Source organism: Coturnix japonica, chromosome 2 (genome assembly GCF_001577835.2).
Source record: "Coturnix japonica isolate 7356 chromosome 2, Coturnix japonica 2.1, whole genome shotgun sequence".
Lineage (NCBI taxonomy): Eukaryota > Metazoa > Chordata > Aves > Galliformes > Phasianidae > Coturnix > Coturnix japonica.
In genome coordinates, this window is record NC_029517.1 from 6834203 (window position 1) to 6847541 (window position 13339).

The following is a 13339-nucleotide window of genomic DNA, read 5'->3' on the forward strand; positions in this document are numbered from 1 at the left end:
TGGCAAAGGAACCAAGACTTTCATTTCAACGCGAACCGCGCCAGGAGCCCAATACACACACACACACACACACACACACATATAGGCGTGGGGTTGGGCCAGGCGTCCTCATTCCCAGGCCCCGCTGCCCTCAGCCTCTCCTGAACACAGAGGTCGATCACCGGGCCCGCTCCCCACAACCAGGGTCACCCTCCAGCCCTATTTCTCACAGGAAATCCCTTCTCCAGCCCCTCCTCCGCTCTCAGGCTGCACGGGGCCTGCGCGCCGCAACCACCGGCTCCCATGGCGGGCGGGCGGTGAAGCAGCGCTGGTTACCACGAGCAGCCCCTGTGAGGACACGGCCCCGCTCCCCCCCTTCCCACCCCTCCGCCTTTCTACGCTGTCGGGGCAGCGTTTGCTCCCCATGATCCCACCCTGCCCCCCCCAACCATCACCACACAGCGGGGAGGTGTGGGGACGAGCGCGGCGGGAAGGAGCCCAAGTGGCGGCGGCAGTAGGCGGATACCTTGGGCTCGATGTCTCCCACCGTGAAGAACTTGACGTCTTTAAACATCTCCTCCGGGACTTTCAGCTCTTCTTCGTCCGCCGACATGATGCCGGCTCCTTTTTACCGGTGTTTCCTTATTTACCGGCCTCGCTTCCCCCCCCCGCCGCCCGCCCAGCAGAACCGCGGGGCCCGGGTTGTCCCGTCCCCTCCCCCGCCGTGCCGCCGAACCGCGCGAGCAAGGCGCGCGCTGCGGGACGCACCATCCCACTGCGGGACGCGGGGGTGATACGAGAGGTGTAGGTAGAGCCGTCGGTACCAAGCGGCTCCCCACACCAATCTACCACCTTCACTGTACCCTAAAAACTCTTTCTGCTGCTCAGCGGCCGCTAACTCCGCTCCTCGCCTTGTCTCCGATCGGAATTAAGGAGAAGCAGCCGAGCCCGGCTCCCCCCACACACGCGGAATGCAATGGTTCCTCCCGAAACGACAGAGGCGGGCAGCGGGGATACCCGGAGCCGCCCATTAGCGAGCAGGCGCGGCGAAGGGGGAAGGGACGGGAGCGGGGCGCTCAACGGCACCGCCCCTTCCACAGCGCGGAGCCCGCCCGGACACCTCAGCCCCGCCCCGGTAGGCGGGAAGCTCCCGCTCACCTCAGAGGCTGATGTGGAGAGATCAGATGTGAGATGAGAGGAGGTTCGGATGTTGTCCAGTGCTCGCTTTGCTAGAATCACACAGAATCACACACAGAATGAGCCAGGTTGGAAGGGACCTCAAGGATCATGTAGTTCCAACCCCCCTGCCTGGCAGGGCCACCAAACATACACCTTTACTAGATCAGGTTGCCCAAGAGACCTCATAGATCCCCATAGATCCCCATAGAGACCCAATAGAGACCCCATAGATCCCCATAGACCCCATAGATCTCCATAGAGACCCCATAGATCAGGTTGCCCAGGGCCCCGTCCAACCTGGCCTTGAACACCTCCAAGGACGGGGCATCCACAACCTCCCTGGGCAGCCTGTTCCAGGCCCTAACCACTCTCCTAGTAAAGAACTTCCCCCTAACATCCAACCTAAATCTTCCCTCTTTTAACTTAAAACCATTTCCCCGTGTCCTGCTATTGTCAGCCCTTTCCAAGAGCTTACTCCCCTCCTGGGAGTAAGTTCCCTTCAGGTATTGAAAGGCTGCAATGAGGTCAATGAGGTTTCCCATTCAAGAAGATCTTACCCTTTGCTTGTGGGTTTTATTCTATTAGCTCCCTGACTACAATTTCATATCTCCGTGCAAACTAAGGTGCAAAATCGTTATGCTTCTATACAATATGCTTCTTTTGTAGTACAGAAAAAAAAATGTAGAAATAACTATCTGGTCTTACATCTCAGTCTGTCTCCTCCATGCAATAATTCCTATTCTCATCTCCCTTTTTATCTTCCTTAGTAACGGACTCCTGTTATTCTCATTTTCTTATGCCCCAAGTATTTCTTTGAAGAACACCTTCCTGCTTTCTGCCTTTAAATAAAGATACCATCCAGGCCCCCCAAATCCGGCCCTTGTCATCTTTGTCATGTAATTTTCACTCTTTCTAACTCCATTTTTGATCCATTTTGACTTCTTCCCACTAAATTAGAATTACTTTGACCAAATAATCCCTTCACCTAGAGAGAAATATCTTTTCTTGTTCTTTTTGATCTATCATCTATCATTAAAACCATTGCTTCTTGAATTTTCTTTCCATTTGGATTTCAGTGCCTCCCTAATCATCCGCATCTTCTTTCCTTGCGTAAATATCGCTGGTTTTAGCTTTTTGTTTCATGTTTTTCTCTGAATTATTTTCTCTTCATGATGTCATTCATTACTTGGCTTCATTTTCCTTCTCAGTGTGATTGCTAAATTGCCCCTTTTCACACGACTGCTTTCTTTATATCTAATTTTATATGCCACTGCATCTTTCCCATTCTGCACAATGCAAACCAAAGTGATTCCTCCTCTTGATTTCTCTCCACAGCCTATTTTCTTTGTTACTATAATGAGTTCCCCTGGTGTTCCTATCCTCTGGATTCACCATATCCACATTATTTTTAGCTCTTCATATGATCAGATTGCAAACATTTCCAATCAGGCACTGCACCAATACCAGCAAAGAAGCATAAGGCAAACAAACAGTATTCTGAATGTTTTTAAAGAATAAAATCCTTTCCTAAAACTTCAGCTCCAACTGTGCTATTGAAGCATCAGGTTGTGTCACTTTAGATCTTCTGTTTGATTAGTTGAACAAACTATGTAAAAGAAAGACATTCAGGTCTTTCCTTTTCTTCCTGAATGAGTTAAAAGGAACTTTTCCTCTGAGGCATAGATAGGTATGGACATTGGATGCCTGCATCCTCTGTATGTTCTATTTTAGATACCTAAAAGTTTTAGGGGCTGATAAGAAGTAGTTCAAGAAATCTCAGCATTGGACTTCTGGTCTCATAGTACACAGAATATTATAATATTATCAGCAGTGATGTGAATCTAAGTAGAAACATCCACAGCTTCTCTGGGCAGCTATACCAGGGCCTCCCCACCCTCTATGTAAAGAATTTCTTCCTAACATCTAACCTGTATCTCCCCTCTTTATGCTTAAACCCCTTGTCCTATCACTATATTCCCAAGTAAAGAGTCTTTCTCCAACTTTCTTTCAGGCCTCCTTTAAGTACTGGAAGGCTGTAATGCCTTAGAGATTATTAGAAAATATTAGTGATTATTAGAAATTAGATTATTAGAATATTAGATTATTAGATTATAATTCCATTGGAGTAACCACGCATGGGGACCAATAATGCCATCATAAGAGCTGTAGAACGATGATTCTTTTGCAACAAGTGTTGTTTGCACATAGGGAAAGCCTACCAATAGAACAAGGTGTGTGCTGACAATTAGTCTTTGCTTTCATAAGCGCCTTATTTGTGTGCACAAACAATGATAGGAGAAAATTTATATGCACCTACAGTATCATATTTAAGCGTAATTACTTGTGAAAAAAGCTACATTATGAATTTTTTTCCCTCGCAGTTAATTACATTTGGAGCTCAGATTAAATTGTATATTTGTTTTACTCCAGTGAGCAGAAGTTTTTCCCAGCCCTGTGTTAATAATACATACTCACTCGGTACCAGCTGGTTTATACCTTTACTATAGCACTGCATGAATGGGTAGGGGAGGAGAGTGCTCTAGTTAACACATGCAACATAAGGGCATTTGTTCAGTCAGAAGTGAGATGGTATTAAAAGAGATACATGCCTTTCTATTGCCTGGCAAGGAAACTATCTGGCATATTAGTCCATGGGGAAAGGTGAATGAGATGTAGCATGTCACATTGCAAAGATAAAGGGGAAAAAAAAATAGCCCTAAGCTGCAGCTGAGTGTGCCTTTATCAAAGCATTGCACTGCTGGCAGGGTGGGATGCAGTGTAATTGCACCGGTTACACTTGTCTAAAGTCGCTGTTCTCAGATCAAAATGATCTGTGGGAATTTTCATCTCCCCCTCCCACCGTAACACAGCATCACACAACACAGGGCGTGCTTGAGGCCTGCAATATCGCTTCAGTTGAATTGAACTGCTTCAGAATGTCCCCAGGCCCAGTCACTTATTTCATAGAATCACAGTATCACCAAGGTTGGAAAAGACTTAAAAGATCATCCAGTCCAACCATTCACCTATTACCAATAGCTCCCACTAAACCATGTCCCTCAACACAACATCCAGTCGTTCCTTGAACAACCCCAGGGTCGGTGACTCCACCACCTCCCTGGGCAGTTCATTCCAGTGCCTGACCACCCTAAGAAGTAATACTTCCTATTTATGCCTCTGCTCTTCTTCTGACACAGTCAGTGGGCATGGCGGGGATGGGTTGATGGGTTGGTCTAGATGATCTTAGAGGCCTTTTACAGCCTTAATGATTCTATGACTGTATGATATTTTCTGTGGAAGGAACCTGATTTTCATTACTTATTTTCAAAAGAAATGAACATTTCTGAAGAATATGTTCTGATGGCCTTCTGCTGGCATTTAAAGATGGAATAAAACCATGCATTCATATAGCCCTGAGGTTGGAAGAAGAGACCGGCAGATCTTCTCATTAATTAAATTTAATTAAATTTTATCCTTAATTTTTATCCAAAATAGCCTTTGTGTGAACTGAGTATCCTGAAGTAGTTAAAGTGGAACTTCCCAAAAGAGAATCACGAGAATCTTGATACAAAGACACTGAGATGAAGAATCCATTGCTGTTCTTAGCTGATCCTGACATATTCTCATCAGTGTTGGTCAGTTTAAGTCTATGACACTGCAGCAGACACGGGTTTAATGTTTAAAGAAGCCACCGCAAACTTCTCAGGGTTTATTTAGAGCTTTCTGAGTTCCCTGTATAAATTAGAGAAGCCTCAGGGACCCAAAACTTGCCAAGTCTGAATTCTCAGTCTTGCAAATGGCAGAAACTGTGACATGAGGCAGAAGGCACCAAAGCTGTAATGATCTTCCTCGGGGTGTCAATTACATTTGCTGTTTGCCTTACGGTACATGTAGGTGATTACAGTGTGAAGGCCAGGATACGTTTGTTTAATGTATCCTTGAACTCTATTACATTTTCCACTCATCTTGCTAAAGCCTTATCTTCAATTACACTCCTTTCCATACGCCCCAAGCTCTTCTTTGTTACAAGACCGACTTGACCCTGTTGTATCCAAAATGTCAGTAAATTAAATCAAATTTTTATACTTTTCAACTCCAACACTTATCTCATGATGCACATAACAAACAGTTAATGAGATCTGCATTTTATTAGACACACTACTGGCGCTTACTGATGTTTAACTATTAGACTGAACCATTTTGCTGCTCACAGATTATTTTTCTCTGTGGATGGAAAGCTGTCAGTTGATTTCACTTATCCTGAATGTGTAGTATAGTCTTTTCCTTAGCACTGCTTATGATCCTATTGAGGAATTTGGATAGATTTCTGTTCTTTTTCACCTAAACGGGAAGGGATTTTTCCATAGTTCCATTTCTCTGCAGTGTAATCTTTTTGCCTCCTGTTCTTTGTGACAATTTTCCTGAGCTTTGTCTCAGAGTCAAGAAGTATATTCTTAAATCCTGCTTATTTTTGTGCGAATAAAGCTCTCATATGAAATTAAACACCATCTTCGTTGAGCGCGTGTTGTGAGATATGGCCATATAAAGAGGGACAATGGACATGTTACAACGGCTAACACTTGTCCTGGTTCTGGATAGGACAGACTAGTTTTGGCTAGGAGTAGTAGCTGGTGTGGTGCTGTGTTTTAGATTTAGGATGAGACCAATTTAGATCGCACACCCATATTTCAGTTCTTGCTGAGCTCCATCACAAGGTACACCCTCCCCAGAAGAGCTCTCCCTTGCTTTGGGTGTGGAGTCATGCTCACAAACAACCCAGTTGGGAAATATCAGTGGGTTACATTCCCCTCATTGGTTTTGTGTGCATTTTTCTGTTCTGCTTCAGTGCAAAGAAAGGAAGACTGCAATATAGGAAAGTGAATGTAACTCGCTTTACGCTAAGCTGACAAGAGTAGAAGTATACATGTAATTACTTGCTGCATCTCAATTTGCACAGGGTGATTTCTCCTAATAGGCCAACTTAATTGCCTATGGGATGTGCCTCAGAGACTGTTTGGTCTTGCATTTGGTACAGCACAAACTCACCCACGTCTCTCCTGATTCTGAAAGGGTGAAGGACAGGGGTTTTGAGATTTTCTATGTGGTACAGAGGATTTAGATAGCTGGGATTTATACATTTTAGCTTTATTAACTCATTTTAAAATAATAATTCTTCCTGAAATCAATGGAGGAGGTACTGCCAGATCCATGGGTCACTTAAGGCAATTATTTCTTCACCTATCTCACCAATGCTCACAGAAAACAGCTGCCAGAAATTTGGAGAATGAATGCTAGGCACCTTCATTGCTAACTCTATCCATGCAAGCCAAAGCTTTGCACTAACCCTCGCCTGTCCAGCTGATATTTATCAATCATTGTTTGCAAGAAGCATCTTAATTAATTCCTTGTGGTTCTTCACAACCCATGATGATCTTTTGTACCACTTTGTATTAATTTGATGCTGTAATGCAGTGTTTAATGGGGCATGCCTCTCACTGGGCAGCAGGGATACTCTAAGGCAAGGACACTGGGATTTATGGATCCTTAGAATCTCAGCTATCATAAAAGCAGGAAAGCAACAAAAAAGCCCTATGGAGACGGAGAACGTGACCCATGGCAGAGACCATTTGTCTCTGTGACTCTTCCCTACTGTGTACCAAGCCATGACTCCACTACAGACTGCCACCAAGACTGGCTGTGCTGCAGAAGGGACAGTGGCAAAAGGACAGAGCTATGGTGGCTGGAGGTCAGCCCAGGCAGGAGGGATGGGGAGTACACGTGTGTGTGGGCAGCTCTGCAAGGCTGAAGCAGAGCTGGAAGCCAAGGCTGAACGATGGGAGCTGTCACATGTGAGTGTTGGGTAGAGGGCTTTAAAACATCAACATCTTAATTGTTTTCATATTTTTTTTCCTATCCAATTAGTGGTTGTGATTACAAAATGTCATTTATAACCTACATGCCAAGTCAGTTGCTAGTAGTGATGTTTAAAAGCTGACCATGTTAACTATTCTCATGCTCAATATGTTGCTAAATAAAGGAGAAGCATAAGAATATGGTGAAGCGAAGACAGAGAAGTTTGTGGAGGAAGAAGGACACTGGCTCTGAGGAGGTATCAGGGCAGATGAGGAGTCCCTTTATAAGTAAGTAAAGTCTTTACACAGTAAGACTTATTTGTTTTCGAAATAAGGTTCATCTTCTTAAATAATCTGTGAACCATCTTTTGTGAAGATGGATAACACCTTCATTAACGAAGACACCCATGAAACGTGATTGTACAAGACTCTGAAAGCACTTAGTGACATCAGAATGGAAGATTTGGACTCAATTTGCTTTGAAATTCTATAGGGAAGTCACATCTTTGGCTCCTTTAGTAGCTGAGATCAGACCCACTGTTGAAACCTGCTGACTCAGACCAGCAGACATCCGCAACAAAAGTACCAGCTATTTTGTAATAAAACACATTGCCAAACAATTAGGAAAGATCTGACAGCATTTTGCTGTCAAAGCAGTCAATACTGGCTGTTAAAAGTAACCGTGTTGCTGTTAAAAATCCTAGCAAAGGAAAAAATATATACAAACACATCTATACAATTGCTTCCATCGTGTGAGTTCATGAGAATTTTACAGCTGTAACAGTAAGACACTGCTGAAGTAGAAGGAACCACTTGGGGTCCTCTAAAAACAGTGGTCTGCTCAAATAGCTGGAAAGGTTTGCTGCCATTTGCCTGTGATAGTTGTGGTGAAAAATCAGGAGGAGGAAAGTATTCCACAATGGGAAGGAAGCGGCACGTGAATATGAACCTGAGACATCCATCAGCAGTACCCAGGCTGAGAAATGTGAACCACCAATGCTTTCCATGCCATGTAAGTGAGAGGGATGTGGCTGTGGCTGCTCAGAGGAGAAGGGGAGAGGGCAAAAATCAATGGCAAATAAATAAATCAGGCTATCAGGGTGGAAAAAGAGAAAAGGATCACCCACTGAATATATTATTTGATGGCTGACTTTTGTGGTTTCATTTTTGCACACACATCCAATTTGTTACGGTAACAGAATCAGTCCTGAATCACAGAATCATAGAGTGGCTTGGGATTGAGAGGACCTCAAAGATCATCAAGCTCCAAACCCCCTGCTGCATGCAGGGCCACCAGCCTCTACATTTAATACCAGACCAGGCTGCCCAGGGTCCCATCCAACCTGGCCTTGAACACCTCCAGTGACGGGGCATCCTCTGGGCCACCTGTGCCATCACCTCACCACTCTCTCTGTAAAGAACTTCATCCTGATATCCAACCTAAATCTTCCCTCCTTCAGCTAAAAACCGTTTCCCCTTGTCCTGCCATTATCTACCCTTGTAAAAAGTTGACTCCCCTCCTGTAGGAAGCAGAAAGGTAACCTGGAAAACAGCACACGTCAGGAAAAGCCATGATTCAGGCTAACACTGTCACAGCCTTTCTATAGCTTCACACCTATGCAAATTATCTGCCAAAATGCATAACGCTCAGGATAAACAAATCTCTTCCAGAACTTGGCATAAGGAAAAAAGCCTGAACTGCAATGATAATTGAGTTCTAGAGACCCATCTATTCCCTGTCATCATACCATCTGTCAGCCTGGCAGAGCCCTGAGAGTTTGCATTGGCAGCTTTGATTGCCAGAGCTCATGTAATAACTTGGAGTCACCTAGACTTCACACACGATTTCTTATTATTCTCCTATAGACCTGCTATTCTAGAAGATTGATAGACCCACAGGATACTGTGCTCTCCTAGAAGCAAAATATGCTTTGACATTTTTAAACTTAAAAATATCATCAGAAATAAGGATAATTTTTGACAGTAATCTGCAACCTGCAGAGACTAACTCCATCAGAGACAGGAGAGAGGCACAGCTCCCAGGGACTGACCACAGGTAAGGGATATTACAGATGCAGGTATATATACGTGTTAAGTATTTGCAAGCAACAGAGAAACGCATGAGGGCTGTGGATGCCTTATGAGGGCAGCACCCCCTGAGGCAGGCCCCGAGTTATTGCATCGCTGTCACAACTGCTCACTGCAAAGTACCTTTGACTTAAAGCCAACCTGACACCGAGCAACTCTGCGGATTCCCCTGATATTACACATATGATTAATGTTGTCCCTGAAGGTACGAAAGGAGGGATAAAATATTTACATTTCATTTATTTACACAAAGTACAACCCTAACGGTGGCAGTGAATGATGCCGGAGCTGCCCATAAGACTTTCTGAAGTTCTGCTCCATCTTTCACTGTGAATACAGATTATTTTATTTCCCTAAGCCAAAAACTAAGGATCAATTATATTAATTATATATATTAAAATAAGGGGAAGTTCTTTATAGAGAGAGTGGTGAGGTGCTGGCACAGGCTGCCCAGAGAGGCTGTGGATGCCCCGGCCCTGGAGGTATTTAAGGCCAGGCTGGATGGGGCCCTGGGCAGCCTGGTCTGGTATTAGATATAGAAGCTTGTGGCCCTGCATGTGGCAGGGGGATTGGTGATCCTTGAGGTCCCTTATGGCCCAGGGCGTTCTATGATTCCATGATTCTATGAATTCCAACAGGAGTTAAGTCACATTAGTTAGAAGGTCAGTAAACACTCCTAACTACAGCAGAGAGAGCTACCCAGAACAACCAGCCTCTCGGCAATTAAAATAGTAATACATCCTCCTCTTGCTCCCCAAAACTGCCTTCCTACAACTACAGGGCACTGAAATCCAAACCAAGCCAGAAGTGGGGCATCACAAGTCTAACACAACACATGCCTGAAGATCTTAGTTTTGGAAAGACTAGAGTGATAATCAGAAGTGTGGATGGGCTGCGAGGGTGCGAGAACAGCCTCGCGTTTGGGGTATATTACATTTGGAAAGTTATGCCTTTACAGGAAAAGGAGTGGGCGGTGTGCAAGTGTGTTCAGAAAGCATGTCTGGATGTAAAATGAGCAAGCTGGAACTGAGGAACATTGAATGGAATTTAATTGGTAACTACCTGAGGTTTACAAATTGTGCTGACAGACTGCATACTTACTGAGCAGCCTGGCTGGGAACTGAGCAAAGCTTTCAGTGCTGGTGTATACATGAAGTGAGTACATGTATTCCTTTAAAGCTCAGCCCAGCAGCATCACCTCCCCTATAGCCTTAAGTTCTCCTTTATTCATCAGGTTTGCTCAGAAATTCATTTTTCTGCCTGTTTTAAGTGCAGAGGTTCAAGGGATCTGTATACAGACTGACGGTAAAAGTCTATTCATCCCATCCCTACAGGAGGGAGTTAGTTGGACATTCACATAGGAATGGGCTCTGCAGTGAATATGCCTGGGGTTCCCACTCAGCCTACAACTATCAGCACATTGGGATTTTATGAATTGGAAGGTACCCAGCAGGTGGTACAAGGTGCTGCACTTGGATCAGGGCAATCCTAGATATGAGTACAGACTGGGAAATGAACTCCTGGAGAGCAGCTCTGCAGACAAGGACTGGAGGGCAAGAGGACATGAGCCAGCAATGTGCTTTTGCAGGCCAAAAGGGCTGCATCAATAGAGGGGTAGCCAGCAGTGGGGGGATTGTCCCCCTTTACTCTGCCCTTATAAGGCACCATCTGGAGTACTGCATACAGCCCTGGGGCCCCCAGTGCAAGAAGGATGTGTAGTGGGTCCAGAGGAGGGTTACAAAGATGATTGCAGGGCTGGAACACCATTTCTATGATCAAAGTTTGGGAGTGTTGGAATTGTTTTGCTTGGGGTTCAAGAAAGGTTCAAGAAAGACCTCACTGCAACCTTCCAGTACTTGAAAGGAGCTTACAAGCAAGAGGGGGACCAAATTTTGTGCAAGTAGATAGCATAAGGTCAAGGGGAATGGACTTAAACTGAAAGAGGGGAAATTTAGGTTAGCACTGTGCCAGTGAGTGAACTGGCATGGGTTGCCCAAAGAACCACTGGAGAGCACTCAGTCCAACTCCCATTAAAGAAAGGCCCTATTCAGAGTTCAAACAGGTACTCACAGTCTTGTCCAGATGGATTTTGAATATAACCAAGGATGGGGATCTCGCAGCCTCTCTGGACTCATTTCAAATCTTGACTGCTGTCCAGGAGAACATTTATGTCCTAATTTCTCATTGGGATACCTAATATTTCAGCTCACATCCAGTGCATCCTGACCCATCTCTATGTATCTCCAAGAAGCGTCTGTCTCCCCCTTCTCTATACCCTCACATGAGGCAGCTGGAGACAGCACTAAGATTCTTCCCTTTACCTCCTCTTTTTAGAGTGGAAAAACTCTGCTATCCCCCTCCTTATATACCAGATACCAGTCCACTCACCATCATGATGACTTACCACTGGATTTCTTCCATTATGTCAACACTGTTTACAGAGGAAACCCAAACTGAACACGATATTCCAAGAAATGCTGAACAGCAGAAATAATTACATCCCCTGACCTGTGGGCTGTACTCTTCTCCATAGCACTTTTGCCCAAGTAGGAGGCTACCCAAGCCCTGCTTGCTACCAGGTTAATCCCCAGCATGAACAGCTCTACAGGGTTCTTCCATCCCAGGTGAGGAATTCTTCACTTCCATAGAAATTCTATACAGACATATAAATGCGTGTGCATTTATCTCCAGTTTCTGTTTGCAGTCAATACTCAACCAACCCATTAAACTCCAGAATCTGTGAATTATGGGCTTTATATATGTATGTATACGTGATTCTCCAGGGAGGACCAACACTACAAAAACCTCTCAGTGCCAGCAGTTGCTGAGTGTTCTGATCAGTTGAATGATAGTCAAGGACATCTGGCACCTTGCAAACCCAGATTCTGAAATCAAGAGGCTTTTATGAAAGCATACGAACCTCATCTGGCCTTTGAATCATTAAATACAGAAACTAGCCCTTCCAAATTGGCAGCATTCATGAGTACAAAAGACAAAATAACCACCTCTCCCCCAAGAAGATGGCAGTATACTTCTGAAATCATCTTTCAATCCCTAAGGCTAAATCCCTTCTAACAACTAAACCAGACCAGCTCCTGTTTCTTGGCTCTGAGGACAAATGTCACAGCACAGCATGAACCTGTACGGGCAGATGCCCTTTCCACTAACACAAGGTGACCGTCTTCAGATCGCTCACTGGGCTCAGGGCTTCCCCACACTGTGTTCCCAACCCCATTAAGGGGCTGTCTGTGAGGCTGCCCCTAAACACACAGCACAGCACGCACCGGGTACTCCTCACAGCATCACCTCCATTTGTGTTTTCTCTCCCGACTCTCTGAAAGTGCAGTTCACCAGCAAGTGCCATCGCCCCCATTTCCTGACACGGGTGCAATTCCCTCTTCCCATAGAGCTGTCCTGCCACTGCAAGCAGCAGGTGCTTTGTGTTGGCATATGCTCTTGTCCCAGCCACGTGCCCATGCCCGGTGACAGCAGCTCCTACCTGGAAGCCCTTCGAAGCCCTCAGTGGGGCAGTCCGGAGCGGCACCGTGCCCACACAGGCACAGCCCTGCCGAGAGCTGCCCAGGCTGGAGCCTGCATGGAGCCGGTGCGCAGGAAACCTGCTCGATGCATCTCTATTCTGCTTTCTGTTCCAAGGCCCAGAATCCCATTTCTCATCTCAAGCAGGTGAAATGCCCATGCAGTAGTCAATAACAATAGCAAAGAGAGAGATTACCGCTAAGAAAGGGCTCGCCGATTGCTAACAAGTTAGGAAACGCCAGAGCAGAAGTTCTCAAAGAAATAATCCCTCGACACAGACAAGCAGAACCACCAGCCGGTTTGTTTCGTACAGATTACATAGAAGCCGTAACATTGCCATGACATTCCCCAGCAGATTTGCAGAAGGACCCGGGTTCAGTGCAACACGCACGCTAACTTTCTCCTTTTGCTATCCACCCTACGCCCCACCGCGGGGAATAACCCACCCCCAGCGGCCCCGGCGGGGACAAAGCCGCATCCCGCATCGCGCATCCCTGCTCGGCTACCCGCACCGCCCGGCTCCGGTGGCGGCGAGGCGATACCGGCGCCGTGCCATGACTAAGCACCCGGCCCGGGGCACTCACCTGCCCGCCGCCGGCTCCTCCGCCGCCGCCCCGATCCTCTCCGCGCTGCTCCGCGCCGCCCCGATCCGCTCCGCCGGGGGGAGCCGCGGAGCCGCCGCGCCCGCGGAGCCGCCGCTGCCG

General features: G+C 46.1%; 1 protein-coding gene across 1 annotated transcript in view; it reads right to left on the minus strand.

Annotated features, from left to right (window-relative positions):
• Positions 1-708, minus strand: part of PAXIP1 (PAX interacting protein 1) — a 29861-nt gene extending 29153 nt beyond the window's left edge. The window contains exon 1 of the mRNA XM_015852840.2: positions 506-708. Coding sequence (XP_015708326.1) covers positions 506-592 — 87 coding nt within the window. The 5' untranslated portion in view covers positions 593-708. The remainder of the gene's footprint in view (positions 1-505) is intronic.
• Between the last annotated feature and the right edge of the window lie 12631 nt (positions 709-13339).